We start from the raw sequence: 15220 nt of genomic DNA on the forward strand, positions 1-15220 counted from the left end.
GATGACACGTGCCTTTGAGGGCACTGCAGCCTGGGGTAGTGACATCCCTTAAGGAACGGGGCCCTTGGGATCCTGTGTGAGAACATACACACTGCCGAGGAACTTAGTGGGGCCTGTGGAAGATCACATGCAGGGGTAGGGGCATGCCTGGGGCATGTAAGGGACCTGTGTAGGAGCAGCTATATCCCTGAGGGGCTGGGGCCTGTGGAAAACTGATGCTGGCACACAGAAAATAATTAGGCAACGGCAGAAGAACTTTCACGCGTTGGCCCTGATCTCCTGCACTGCCTCTGCAGAGGGCGGGGAGGATAAGGAGCTGAGTGTAATGTGCTGGGAAGGAATGGGGAGTTGAGACTAGGAAGGGGAGGGTCACTGGTGGGCTGCAGTTCAGGCAGGGAAGGGGGAGGAAAGGTATTTTCCCTGAGTGTTTAATAGTTTATTGTTTCTGTTTCCCTATGCCTGAATAAAAATAAAAGTTTGTTAGCTGTCAATGAAACATTGTGAGATTACCTCAGTTCAGATTGTTTTGTTAGTGTTGTCATGAAGGAATGTGGGATTCTAGCCATAAACTTTGTTCTTTTAACTCAGGCCTGTTTAAAAGCTACAGTTGTTACCTGAGATCCTTAATAATTTTCATGTTATAGGCACTTTTTGTTTTTAAAAATCTGAACTGTGCTGCTCACAGTGCATTAAACTCATCGCAGCGCAGAGTTGATGCTGTAAACCATGCCAATATGTTCATGGGCTGTAGTATCTGTCAGACATGACATTTTCCTGGCCACAGTGAAGAAGAGTGCGTTAGAGTTGTTGTGTAGCAAAGGCAAAATGGGCTGTTGATAAAATGGCTTAGTGGATGCAAATAGAGAATGTTTTTATTTAATATCAGGAGATTTGCAGAATCCCTAAGGGACAAAAGAAGTTATATCACGTGTAAATGTGGCAGACTTGTTCTCTACTGCTTTACAGGATTAGTTCTAGGCAAGATAGAGCTGCCGCAGTTCTTCAGCGCTGATTGAAGGATACTCTTCCTTAAGATAGATTTTGAGGACTTTGGGCAATGATTAGAAAAAGCGATAACTGATTTAAAATTATAGATGGTGGTGCCAACTTCAACTAAATGTTTCTTAGCACAACTCACTGTGAGGTTTTATTTGCTGTGGCTTATAGCATTGCTGATAACTTTTCTGTTAGGAATTTTCTGTGATGAGGATTTTGCCTTAAACTATTCTGTTTTGACTGGAACTAAATAATCGAACAGTTCTGTCCGTGAATGTAGCTAGCAAAATTCATAAATTCCCTAAGCTAAGTAGGCAGGCTCTGAACAGCAGTCTCGTCACATGTATTGTTACATGTCAGTCTCTAATTTTTTACATCTCTAAATACCAAAGTTATAGTAGTCAACTGCCATTTTGCTGAACTCTATTTTTATGAGAAATTGCAGTCATGTGTATGCTAAATGGGTAGTGGTGTCCTAGTAGCTTAAATCTCTCCAGGGTGTTTCCTTACCGTATATTTCTTGGCTTCTCTGAGCTCCGAATTCTGCATGCAGCATCCCAGTAAAGCAGCTGAACATATTCTGCTCCTGTTTGGCTTCACACATTGGTACAGAAAAGGTGGCCCAGGGCACTGTGAGAAGCGGGATTTCTCACAGTTGAGGGGGGAAATAATTTTGCGCACTTCTATCTTTGTTCTCTTTACAAAGTGTGGGTAATTAGTGGAAGTAGTGAAACACAATAAATACCATGGAATTAATAGTCCCTCAGAATTCCTTGTTTCCAGGGCATGGTTGGAGTTGTTTATTAAATGAGGTATGCATCTAAGCCTTGAACAATGAGGAAAAACATCCAGTAGCTGGTCATTAACAGTGCCCTATCCGTTATCAGTCTCAAATAGAAATTGTCTTGGGAGGAAGGGAAATCCTGCTTTCTATCTTGTTCAGTTCTCTTAAGTTTAGAACTCTGAACTAACTCATGGTTGCTGCAGTCAGACGAAAGCACTCAAGTCAAATGTTTGTTGGTTTTTCTAATATGATCGCTTTGTGGTAGTAACTCTGGTTATTCTTCCTCTTCAATTTTTAGATCATGTCTGCACCTTGTGTTTTTAGATTGGAGTGACTATTCTGTTTACACTGTAGGAGGAAAACTAATCTATTAGTGTCAAGTTAGCATGACATGGATTTCAACACAAGGCAACGTGTATCCTGTATAGCCTCGAAATGGAAGGAATGTGAAGGGGCACTTACATACCCAACAAATAATAGTACATTAAGTTATGCACAGGTGAACCAACCAGCACATCTATTATTATGCAGGTAATTTTGACCTGTACAATAAAGAAAAAACTGCTGGCCATCAGGCTTCTGTTAAAAGGTTACTTTAGGTAGTGATCTTTTGGTGGTTTCATCCGATGGAGCTTTGTGCACAAACCCAAAGTACTGAATTTCTTCAAGTTAAGCCTAGAAGCAAAATCTGTGTTTTGTGAGGGAAAAATGAGCTCTGTTAAGCAGTTAAGTCCCATGACAGGCCTTTGAAGACATAATTGGTTCTAATTGGAGCCCACAGGAGCTCTGACATGCTCTACCTGCAGCCAAATGGCTCTTAGGCAATGAAATCATCTGTCTTTATAAATAGTGAAGAACTCTCTTCCAAGTTCATCTTCCCTTATAAAGGGCCTGATAACCAGTTTAAAAAAAAAAAAAAAAAAAAAGGCAAGGGGGGAGGTGGTGGAAGGAAAGCAACCAAACTTGCAGTTCAGGTGAGAATAGTTTTGGAAAGCAGGCTTTAATCCATTATGTCATTAACAATACATAAACTCATCTTGCTTTACTTAACACACTGCTGTGTCTTGTTTTAATCTATAATGAAATACACACTGCTTTCAGAACAAGCTAATAACTGAAGGAAGATATTTGCAATATAGTTTATAGTGGGCAGTTGATATTCCCAACCATGGTGAAAGCCATAGGTGATTCAATACCCAGTCATTGCTAACTGATTTGAAGAGGTTACTTATATAATTGGGGATGTGTTTAAAAGCAAAGAAACAAAAACATGCTTTACATATTTTGCAAGTCATGCATCTTCCATCTTGATGAGCAGTTGGAGTTCAGTCTGTAGAATTAACCTTTCTGAAACCGAAATGGCGCGTGTTCAGAGTTCCAGAATGTCAGTGTGGTTTTCTGTTAACTCACACTTGCAAGTGAAATTTCCTACCTAACTCTGATTTCAGACATGTTTGTTTGAATTTACTGAGAGTATGTTCTGGTGGGTATGCAGAGACCTGGCAGGTTGGGAACATGGATACATTTTCACTCTACCATTAAGTCAGCTGCTTATAAATCATTTCCCTTCTACGTGCCCGAATTTTTTGCTGTCTTGGTAATACATGCTGAGAGGAAGCTTCTTAAACTAGGGTGAAGGGTATCAATTATTTCCACTAATATGTACTATTCAGTTGGAATTCAGGTCATGAAGAGCTTTAGTGGAGCTGCAGCTTTGTAGGCAAGTGTTGAAGTGACCCATATAAGATTCAACCTGTTCCTTTATCTAGTTACACTTACTCTCTTCAGGGTTATTTGATACACATTGCTGGCTGGTATACATGGGGGGGGGTGGGGGGGGGAATAGCATTAGTTGTAGTTTCACTCAGACTGGAAAATGTACCCAGTTGTCCTGTGCTGTCTATAGATATCTCATCCTTGGTGCTGAAATGGGAGCTGGATATTCTTGGTTATTATTTTGTAGCCTGTGATCTGTTGTAATAGTACTTAGAAACTCAGGTACAGTAAGTGGCTGAGGCACTGAGATATGTTCCTGACTTGCCTGTAGATGATTTGGATCTAGAATGGCAATTTTATTCACGTTTTCAGATAAGCTCAGAGGCTGTTTTGATGAGTTATAAAAATCCTGCTCCTAACTTCAAGTGTTGAGTACAAGTGAGAAAGTGGTCTCTGAACACTTCTGCTTCTCAGCTTATTCATCTGTGATGGTAAATTTCTCACTTGTGTGTCTGTCTAACTGAGCTGAGATGGCCCTTGTAAATGTGAGAGGAGAGCATTCAGGTTTGGAGAGGTTTGGTATTGTCCTTTTTAAGAAACAAAGTCGGGAACAAATTCCCAAGCCAATTGTGAAGACAACTTATGCTGGAGGTGTATGTACTGGATTTCCAAAAGTCTTAAGCAGTGTTGAAAAAATAGTTTCCCACTGTGAGGAGTCTTGAACTGAAGACAAGGCAAGTCTCAAAGAGGCCAAACATTTCCTTTGAATACCCAAATACGACTGAATCCCATATCCCATGCTTCGGAAACAGATGTTTTATTGTTTGGTTTTTGGTATTCCTCTTTTCTTTTTTACATGCTTCCCACTTCCCCTACAAAAAAGAACATTATGCTATCTGACATCACTTGGGATGACATTAAGCCCTAATTCTTGACAAGCATTTCCCTTATCTTTATCTCAAAGGCTGCTTGCCTTTATTTAGGAATCAAAGTATCTTACATTGGGAGCCTAAGATAGAATTTAGCTGGTTGCATACAGTAGAGAAGTCTGAAGTGATTTATACGTCAAGAGGAAGCTTGTTTGTTTGCTTGTGGTTCTCCTGCTGTTATGCATGTAGGAACATGAGGATGCTCTGAAGAACATACATGCACATTTAGATTACTAACTGAAACTATTTGGGATATTGAGTCCATGTTCATCTGAAGGATGAACTTTCTATAAGGAAGAAATAATGTTGTTTGTTAGTGAGTCTAATGGTGCAAGGCTAATGGTGGAGGAACAGATACATTTTGTTGGATTTAAAAAGCAATTTTGCCTTATCTCCTTCTGTTAGAAAAAGCATCTAGCATTCTAGGTTTGTGGCTCCACAAAGGAAAACTTGTGGAATGCATGTGAGAGGGCAGTCTAAATAGACATTTTGTGTGCATTATAACATGTGTCATAAATACCCAAGAGGACTCTCCATGTGATTTGTCACAAAATTTGTTTTAGTGTGCTGTCCTCCACTATTACCTAGCGGAGCCTGGAAAATACATTTCCATCGTCAACTCAAATTGATTTGCATGGTCTTCTCTGTGTGCTGTCAGTAACCTGGCCAGTAGGGGGCCTAGATTTTACCATGTTAACTAATGAAAGCATATGCTTGCATATGTTCCTTTTCAGAAGTCATAGAATTATATCCAGAGTTGACAAATAAATGAAATGAATAATTAATGCTTTTTTCTTTGGTTTTCTGTTTTGTAGCTGGTGCCACATATATATTTGGGAAGAGTGGAGGTCTCATCTTGTATACCTGGCCAGCTAATGACAGACCAAGCACAAGGACAGACCGTCTTGCTGTGGGCTTCAGCACAACAGTGAAGGATGGCATTCTTGTGAGGATTGACAGTGCCCCTGGGCTCGGTGACTTTCTGCAACTGCACATAGTGAGTATAGATAGACCCTAAACTATGCTATCAATATAAAATAATGTGTCGTACTTTGCACGTTCTGTGTCTTCAGCAATCATTATGTTTACTGAATGACTGAATGGGATGAACAGGGAGCCAATATTTGGTGCCAGAAGAAGGGAAGCGGGGGGGGGGGGGGGCCGTGCTCATGAGATTCCATATCATGGCAGAGTTAATCTACTTGACAAAGGCATAGTACTGAATACAACTGAATTTATGGTGTAGCATTGCTATTCTCAGAAGGCAAAGAATGAAATAGTGATAATTTTTCTCACTGAGAAAGTTAAGTGAGAACTGACCAGATCCTCACCTACTGCAGAAAAAGTTGATCTAATCTGCTATTGCAAGCATCAGTTCAAAACAACATGTCTTTGCAAACTTTTCCTTTGTGAGAGCAAATATTCAAATATGGAAATTTGGATGAAAGTGGCTTTAGTGAAAGTATGGAATTCTTTGAGAAAATGAGACTACTACTGGAAACTTTTGGAGGGTTTTTTTTTTTTTTCCTGTTGCAGTGGGGAGGGGGCTGGGAAGGAAGCACTTGTTTTCCTTTCTAAATGAAGTAGCCAAGACATTTACTAGAGGTAGAAGCTGGTCATGTTGCTTAATGCTCTTGTTTGCCATGTCTTATGCATCAATTCAGAGTGGAAGAGGGATGTGACATTTGCAGGATTTGAATGAGCTGGGAAGTTGTTGACATTTCATTTGAACCTAGAGAAAGTATAAGTAAGCATGAGGAATGTCAGGGTCCAATATACAGACCTGTTGTGAATGACTGACGGTCTTAATCTGCTGCTGAGTTACAGAAGAATTTACAAGGTTTGGAATCATCTGGAAGCACTTGGTGTATTGCAGGATGGCTCTGAAGCAAGGGTTAAGGCTAGCACTCGTTACCAGCATTTTAAAAATCCTGGCACTCTATTTTTTCCCCACGAGCTTTTTTCTTGCAATTTCAAAACAAACATTAAAAAACAAAAACAACAAAAAGCCTGAAAAGCAGAAGATACTGTCAATATGAACAATATGTTAAGCCTAATGGGTTAGAATTCCATAACTCATGTTAAGCGGAAGTGGTTGGACATAATTGAACGAGCCACTATATATTCTTCAGCTGTTGTAATATTGCATATTTGTAAAATGCGATCACGTAACTGGAGAACATGTGAGAAGAAGTACAGATATATGAATTTGTTCAGTCTTAGGAAGAGAAGTCTAAGATGGATCTCATTGCTTTTGGTTGCCTTCTGGGATGTTAACAGAGGAAATGGAAGTTAGACTCTTCTTGGTGGTGCTCAGTGAAAGGAAGAGGGGAAATGTACACAAGTACTGAAATGGAATTTCTCAGTGTTAATAATGAAGGCACACAGTCGTTCTCTATAACTTGGTTTTAAAAAATTATCAACTATTTTCTTACAAATGAGTTCAACAGAAAGTTTTGACTTTTTTTTTCCTAACATTATCTGATACCTACAGACATCAGATATGTAAATCTAAGCTATTAATTGCAGTTGATATTAGTGCTAAAAATTCTGTTGACTGTTTCTGGTGTAGTTTGGCTAATTTTATGCCTGAAGATGTTCGCTAGCAGCAAATACAGAATTAGTTCAACTTCAGTTTCTCTTACTCTTTTGTGGTCATGATGGATTTAGGAGCATTTGCCAGTTATTTGAGTATCCAAAGCTAAGTTACAGTGCTCTCCTGGGCCTAGTATTACTGCTTATGTCTATCACCAACAATAGCCTTTTGAAATGACACTTTAAATGTGAGACCATATGACCTCTTTCTTTGCAAAATATATGCAAGCTTTCCATGAGATCAGTCTTCTTGACTAACTGAAATCTACCACATGCTGTGTGCTGTCATGTTCAAAGATGCTGTCCGTCTTCCTTTTTTCAAAGCCTTGTTCTTCCATTAGGCAATTTTTTCCATGTCTGAAGAAACAAGGCAATGGATCAAATGATAATAAAAGTATAGGATAAATTTATTTGCATATCGTGAGAGTTGCAAAAGCTTATTAAACTGATAATTAAATAAAACTTGAAAAAGGTAATTAGTTAAACCACAAAGTAAACTGTAGGAAGAAGAGTTAAATTACGTATTAAATCAGGCAAAATGATATGAAGGTAATTCATTTGATATATATTTAACAACCTGAATTTTCAGGCCCAATTGTGTAGTTTGTTCATTATGTTTTAAAAGTGATAAACTTTTCTGGATGAATGCTAGGGAGGTCTCTTGGGGACCTTTCTGGGTATTCCAGTCACGCTTTTATTTATTTTTTAAGGATGCTGTCCACGGAATTCAGGCCTTCTTGCTCTTCCCTGGGTGCTCTGTTGGTGGTAACTGGTCACAAAAGCAATTTGGTGATCATTATTTCTACAGTGCATCACTAGATTAAAATTTAATACAAAATTAATCGTACGGCCTATGGTTTATCAAGATCTGATACCATTTTAAAGGTTGCAAGAGGGACTTGTGTTCTGAGGAGACTTTTTAATAGCTTCCATGTTTTCTGAACACCATGTATGTTTTGGAGCATTCATTATAATCTCTCTTGATTTGTAAGAGGTTAAAAGCCAAAAAAGATACCTTTATTAAAGACTTCCATATTTGCTTGTTTAATTTATGGTTGTTCTGTTTGGATTCATTTTTTAATTAAGAGTCTTTCAGACATTGTGGAAATTCATTAGCTAAGGTGTCTGTTTCATACAAGGAAAAATTACAACCTCAAACTATTTTCTCTCCTGATTTACAATGAAGTATAGGTTGGCAGCCCTGGGAAAATGGATGGCATACCTTCCAGATCAATGTCGTATATGAAGCATGAGCTGTTTGTGTGAACAGAGCTAACTGTAGCATGTGAAATGAAAGTGTTGTTACAATATCAGATCCTGTCTTAGAAGATTTTTTTTTTTTTCCTGACAATTCATTCAAAGAACAAAGTCCAAACATGTACCAGAAAATTGCATTCTACAATGGGTGGTTAAAAGACTGCAGATCTGAGTTATGGTTGCATGTTTCTATACTATCATTCACCTTACGCTACCAAACCTTCTACTTTGTGGTTTTACAACATGCAAAAATCTTTACAGAGAACAAACAGGGAGAGGAAAACAGCTGCAGGTTATGATAAATATTGTTCTGTTGATGACTACAGAGAGACACACCCATGTGTGCTGCTGTTTTATTTTGGAGCTCTTCATTTTTGTTTTTGTCAACTGTCATCTTACCTCTGGTTCCTCAGGCTGGTCTTGTAAGACTAGTAAGGCTTGGTAGTAAGACTAGTCTGGCTTCTTAATTGCTTGTAGAAAGTAAACTCTAAGTTGAAGACAAAATGCTAGTGATTTTGGAAGAAATACTGCTTAAGTAATCATGATGTTAATGAATATCTATCACTTAGCACCAGGTGGCAAATGAAGGCTACAGGATTTGATATAGACCATTCTGATTCTCAAGTGATAGATATGAAGAAAAAGTCAGTTTTCCCCAAGTTAAAAATGGCATCGCTAAATGAGAATCTGCAGATAAGGAAGAAAATGTAGGTGTATGTTCTGCTAAATTCATTCTTCAGTTATTGGCAGGACATTTTCCCTGTACTGATTGGCCAAAGTCTGTGTTTGGGTTTATGGCTCTGGGGGCTTCTCTGGCTCCTCTTTGCTAAAAGACCCTTGGAGATTCTCTACAAAACTGCAGTGCCCAGCTGAGGTAGGTCATCTGAGACAGAAGCAGTAAAAAAAAAAAAAAAAAAAAAAAAAAAAGTTGGAATCAGGAGAAGAATAACCACAGAAGGTGTATGATGATCTGAGTATCTTGAGGACTAGGCAGAAATGATAAACATTGGTAAAATAATAATAATAGCAATTGGTGTTTTTCTTTTCTGTGACCAAAATAAGCTTGATACAAAATGTTTCAGCCTTTCTTAGGTTCTTAGACCAAATTCAGAGAAGACATTAAGTGAGTTATGTTTTTATCCTCAAGCAAGTAGAAAGGAGGAGGTTTACTCAAGAATAGTTTGCTTAGTTTTCCAGGCATTAGGTCTGCAGAGGCTGTAAACCATGTGGAGAGGGGCGGGGGGGGGAAAAAAAAAAGGTGATCAGCTTCAGTCTCCTATCTTGTTTCATGCGTTTTTTAACTACTTTCATTGTCCTTATGGTTACTGTTTCCTCTTGAAGTTCATGTTTCACCGTGTTAGGATTCCTGATTTTTAACCAACTCAGACTTAATGTAAGAATAAATTAAATGTTGTGAATACAAAAACTTCACCATATCTCCATATTTTAATCTCACTTTTAGTGATAAGAGTTCAGTATAGTGTTGTTGTACTTGCCTTTCCAAGCTTTAAACCAGTATAAAATAAGTCTTTGCTTGATATACAGTTCTTGTAGCGTACCAAAAGTGATTGAATATTAGTGTTCCAAAAGGTGTTACCACTTGAGGCTTAATGCTTATCGTTTCTCTTTTCATTCAAGAATCAGTAATGGTCTGTGTGTATTTCTCCTGTTTAGACAAATGATGAGCCCTTACAGGTTAGTATTAAATTTAATTTTAGTGATAGATGTTTTATACTGAGGCATGCCAGTGGATCACCAAAAGGTAAGGTGGGGCAGGGCCTTCTTCAGTGAAGCAAGGAGTTGTTTACTGACTGGCTAGATAGAGCAGGCAGCATCTTCTGTAATGGGTATTTGTATAGCTAAGGAAGTGAAGCAACTGTTGCATGAGAACAGCTGGACCATCTACTGGTTAAGAGAGGGGATTAGAATGAGTTTTCAAGCAAAAAATTATATTATCTGGATCCTTGTAAAGTCTTGGAAAAAAAAAAAAAGTGTCTAAAGACATTTTCAACCAAGACAAAATCCAGCAACCTATCTGAAGGTGTACTCTGCAGGTCTCCTGTAACTATTCATATATAAAATCTGTCTGAATGCAGCTTTCTGTTATGGGTGAATTCTCTGGTGCAGACTTGTGAATTGCTGCAACCTGGGGATTAACATATGCATGAAGACTCAAAAGCTTGACTGCTAACCTTCCAGGCAAGGTGGCATATGAGCTGAATGAAGGAGTCAGAGCACTTATAATTTATGTTACCCTATGAAGATTCAGTGGAGTTTCCCTCTCACTTCACGTATGTTTTTATAAACTTTTTAACTGTAGTTTATCAGCTCTTCAAGTTATCCCCATGGAACACGTAGTGTGCTGCCAGCATCAGGGTGGGGATGGGTGTAGTGACCCTTAGCAACAATGGGTAACTTAGATTCTGTAATGCTTGTTGAGCATTGCAGACATGTTCTGAGGATCACACAGAATACATCACAAGTGTCTACCTCTCCTCTATAATTATTGCTAAAACTAAATTGTAAGTCACATCTTCTTTTTGCTTAGGTGGCAGTAATTTTCAGATGAGACTTGACTGTTTATTACACTTTATTTCTTTATGTTGATCACAGAAGATGATTTAAGTGCATCTGTATTAATGACCATTGAGAGAGATTAACATCTATGCAGTCAGTTACTACTTCTCTTAAGAGGGAAAAGTAACTTCTTGTTAACGATTGGTAAATTCCTAATTTACTTGAACTTGTTTGTAAGAGGATATAAGACTGCCCAGCGTTATGATTTGTCTGGACAAGGGGGAAGAGAGAAAAATAGTATTAATGTATCACTTAAATACTAAAAGTTAAGAAATCAGGCAGAAGACCAATGTATGTGTAACGTGGATATTTACTTCACACAAAAAAAGCCTATTCAAAGGCATAACAGGCATTTTGTTGAGATGCAAATCATTTGCTGTCTCTGTGTAACAAGGTGTGGTACATGATATAGGGATGTGGTATTTCATACAAATCACAATTGTTTTTTATGTCTATCATGACAAGCTCAGTGGACATGATTTATTATTGGAGATGCTTGTCTGGAGATAATTAACTTACACATTAGACTTTAGGGTAATTTTAAAGACAAATCTCAATGAACTCATAAACCTGTTTTCAACTAACGAAAATAGATTACTTTTAAACCTGGTCCTGAAAACTTAGGTTGTTTTTATTTCTTTCAGATCAAATGTAAACAGAGATGTAGATGTAGGAGACACAACAGCAACTAAATGTTCTTTAAGTTCTTTAAAGTTGTATGTCCACATCTGAGTTGCTGAAGTACTTTTTTCCATTATTAGACAGTGTCCTAAGAGGACACAGAAAATTGGAACTTACTGAGCAAAAGAGTTGGAAAAAGTATATGTAACATCAGCAGAGACTTGCTTTGTAATCTGTGCTGGTCAGGGTCAGCCTGAAAAATGTAATTTTTACCTGGAAGAAGGTCTCTGTTTCCAGACTGAGTACTTTGAAAATACTTCAGTGTACAAAGAGGCATGTGTACTCAGATCATGCGCACAAAAAACAGCATAACCGCTTGCCGGTTATGTTAGTCTCATGGAATGAAAAAAACATGGCAAACACAATAGACCAGCATTATTAGTTTGCTTGAGAAGCTATATCTGAATGAGCTTCAAATTTTAGGTATACACATCAGTGTCTGCTTTGTCTGCTAGTGTAAAATTGCCAGCAATTCTGATTTTTTTTATGGAACTGTTTTATTTAAACACTTAGGGATACTATCCCAAAATGTCCACAGCCTTATCCTGTCCTCCTCTAAACACTTCGGGTCTACAAAGTCCCATGTGCTTGTGCTTGCTGCATTGATTATTCCCTAGAGCACAGACAAATTAGTAAAGGAAAACTAATTTGAAGGAAAGAAAATTGACCTACAACTTTAAAACGTGCTGCTGTTACTTCTGCTTTTATTTTGAGAAGTTGATTAAAATCCACTTTTAATTTATTTGAACTGGTTCACGTTACGCATAGGAATGGTCCATCTATTCTTATCTGCTAGCTCGCAGGAAGATCTCTGGTAGCAGATCAGGAGTTAAGAGTAAACCTTTGAAGGTTAAGGAGCTTCTCACCCCAGTATGCCTGTTTATGGCTGCCACAGCTTGTCAGTATGCCTCATCAAGTGATCCTGATGACCTTTTGAGGTTCGTTCCCTGCTTTGTTGCCGGTGGCTGCACCAGGTGTATGAATGAAGGTATGTAGCTGAATGCAATAGTGCAGGAAATAGCACAGTGATGTCCTGTGGCTAAAGATGATGGATTTTATATTCCTGGTTGCACTCAGGCAGCATGGAAGCTGAGTGCTTTGATACAGGGACTCATTAATTCTCCTCTCAGAAACAGTTTATGCGTAGATCTTAGTGCTTTCACTGTTACTGAAGGTTGTGAGGCTGATTTGAGATACAGTACAAAGAGCTGTAAGGGCTATGTTAGCATGAATGGTCAAGTTATAAGTAGGACCACGGATTAACCTAATTAGAGCCACAAATTTGAATATAATCTTGGGGCTTCAGTTCTGCAGCCTGGTGGACAGACTTCTGGTGGACAATGGAGAGTGGAAAATTAAGAATTGAAGAATATAGAGGAAGAATAAATGGCAAATTACATACGTAATTTTGTGAAACCTTCCTTAAAGATATGGATAACTAATGCACTATCTTTGCTCATTTTCCCATAAAAAGAGAGAGCTTTGCTGTGCTTTAACAAATCATGGTGTGTTTCATCAAGGAAGTTGGCTTCTACTCATAAGACTGTCATAGTGGACAGAATAAACAGCTTTTTACTTTTCTCCCCAAATACAAATCTGCTCATTTTAGTGTTGTATGTCTAGCAAAGCCAGACCCTAGTACTTCAGTGTAAGTGCAGAAATAAAAATTATGCTCCTAATTAGAAGCAAAAATCTAAATGGGATTGCTGTTGAGAGAAAGATTCATCCCTAAATATATAGCTTCTATTTAAAATGAAGCTTGAAACCTGATTAACGTGTGAATATCTGTTTTGGGCTCTGCTGTGGTTCTTTAAATCACCGAGAGTTGTTAAATGATCGGTTCTCGGAGCCTTCCATAATATCTATCCAAAGACCCTATATGACAATAAATGTTGTATTACTGCTTGTACACTATATAAACATACTGTGTTTTGCTTAATATTTATTTTAGCATCTCCTGTGATTATAATATTTGTAGAATACTTCATCTAGGGCTTTGATGTATTATAATTTCAGTATAACTTGAGCTGAACTGCCTTTACAGCTTAGCAGTACTTTCTTTTAGTATTTCAGAACTAATTGGAATCTTCACATTTTGGAACACTGTCTGTGTGTGACTGAGTAAACCAGGAAATATTGGGACTCTTTCTGATGCTGAGAAAATAGAGATTTTGCCTCTTAACGTTTCTGTTGTTGTTTTTCTGAAGGATTAAATACGAGGTAGTGAAATGGTAGATTTGTGTTTTTTTTGTTGTTGTTCGTTTGTTCAGCTGGCTCAAAAAATAAAAAGAAACATAGACAAGCTCCAGTGAAGTTCTTTTCTTGAAATATCAAAGACCTGAAGGAGATAAGTCTGAGTCTTTTAGTGTTCATCTCTTATATTTGTAGACTTTATACTAACAACTGGCATTCTCCGTGTTTTTCTCTACAAGAAGCACCGAACCTACAAGTTTGTTCAGACCAGCGCATCTTCCTTCTGTATGCTTGGATAAGTTGCACTAATAGATTCTAAATTAAATCTCTTTGTAATTAAAGCCTTTATCACCTTCTCTATGGTTGCATCTAAAAAGTAAAATAAAATTCTTGATCTTGGTGTTAATGGATAGCAGCAGGGTACGGTAATAACTCACTGTGTATTCAAACATACCAAGTACTACTCAAAAGCAATTAAACAGGGGCAATCGTCAGTTTAATTTACCCCTGACTTGGTATCTGATGTAACCTTCTCATCAAAGGTTAACAACTGCTTGGTACTACATCAGTTACAGCGAAATGAATTGTTTCTCTATTAAGCCTCTAGGAAGAACATCTTAGATGAAAATGTATTATTGAATTTTACTAACAAAATATATAAATCTTATCTAATCCAAGCTATGTGTACATGTTTATAACATGATTTTAATTTTTGAGGTTTTTCAAAATATAATGCAGAGAAGAGTCAACTTGATCAGTGACATACAGCTGGTTCTGGGGTAAAATCCACTTTTCTGTAGAACATGAAAGACCAATCCTTCATAGTTTTACATGGGAAATGAATGAAGACGCTGCTTTTTCCGTTCTAAAAAGACAATGCAGAGACAATTCAGAGAGAAGCGCACAGAACTAGAGTTTTGCTAGAACTTCAGCATATAAGTTCCTGCAAGCTTATTCATGAAATTTTCTGAGTTTGCAAGAGAGGGATACAGTTCTTCATTCAAAACAGTTCTTGTAACTGTTGTTATAATGGTTAAAACATATGCATTTCATTTTAAAAGATCTATACAATCATGATAAGTCTCAATATCCCTTTGAAAGGGTACACATGAGCATCCTAATGGAATGAGAAAACTGAGATTAAATGATGTAACTAAAGCTATAGCACCAGAATAGGTGGTGGTATGCTCAGAATGATCATCTTTTCTTAAAACAGTAAGGTGTCCCACTGCTTCCTTTTCTGCCCTGAAAGAGTGGTTTAGTACCAACTGCCAGGGACAGGTAGTGTCCTTGGAACTACTACTGTTGCCCATAAGATATGAGGACCCCAAGAGGTGCCCCACTTTTATGGCATGAGGTGGTGTATGGTGTGGGTTTTTGTTGTTTTTTTTTGTTTTGTTTTTTTTTTTTTAGCTTCCATTTAAATGCTGATGGGTCCTGAACTTGCTTAGCTTCTGTGTTGTTGGGATTGTAGGCTGAAGTGGTATTATTT

At 37.9% G+C, this 15220-nt stretch overlaps 1 protein-coding gene across 37 annotated transcripts in view; it reads left to right on the plus strand.

Annotated features, from left to right (window-relative positions):
• The window catches only part of NRXN3 (neurexin 3), a 979693-nt gene that overhangs the window by 719896 nt on the left and 244577 nt on the right, over window positions 1-15220 (plus strand). For all 37 annotated transcript variants that reach the window (XR_004751424.1, XM_035328415.1, XM_035328417.1 and 34 more), the window contains one exon: window positions 5241-5422. Coding sequence is in view for 36 of the 37 variants with exons in the window: in XM_035328415.1 (XP_035184306.1) it covers window positions 5241-5422 (182 nt within the window). In the remaining variant the exon portion in view is untranslated. The remainder of the gene's footprint in view (window positions 1-5240; window positions 5423-15220) is intronic.

Source organism: Oxyura jamaicensis, chromosome 5 (assembly GCF_011077185.1).
Source record: "Oxyura jamaicensis isolate SHBP4307 breed ruddy duck chromosome 5, BPBGC_Ojam_1.0, whole genome shotgun sequence".
Taxonomy (NCBI): domain Eukaryota; kingdom Metazoa; phylum Chordata; class Aves; order Anseriformes; family Anatidae; genus Oxyura; species Oxyura jamaicensis.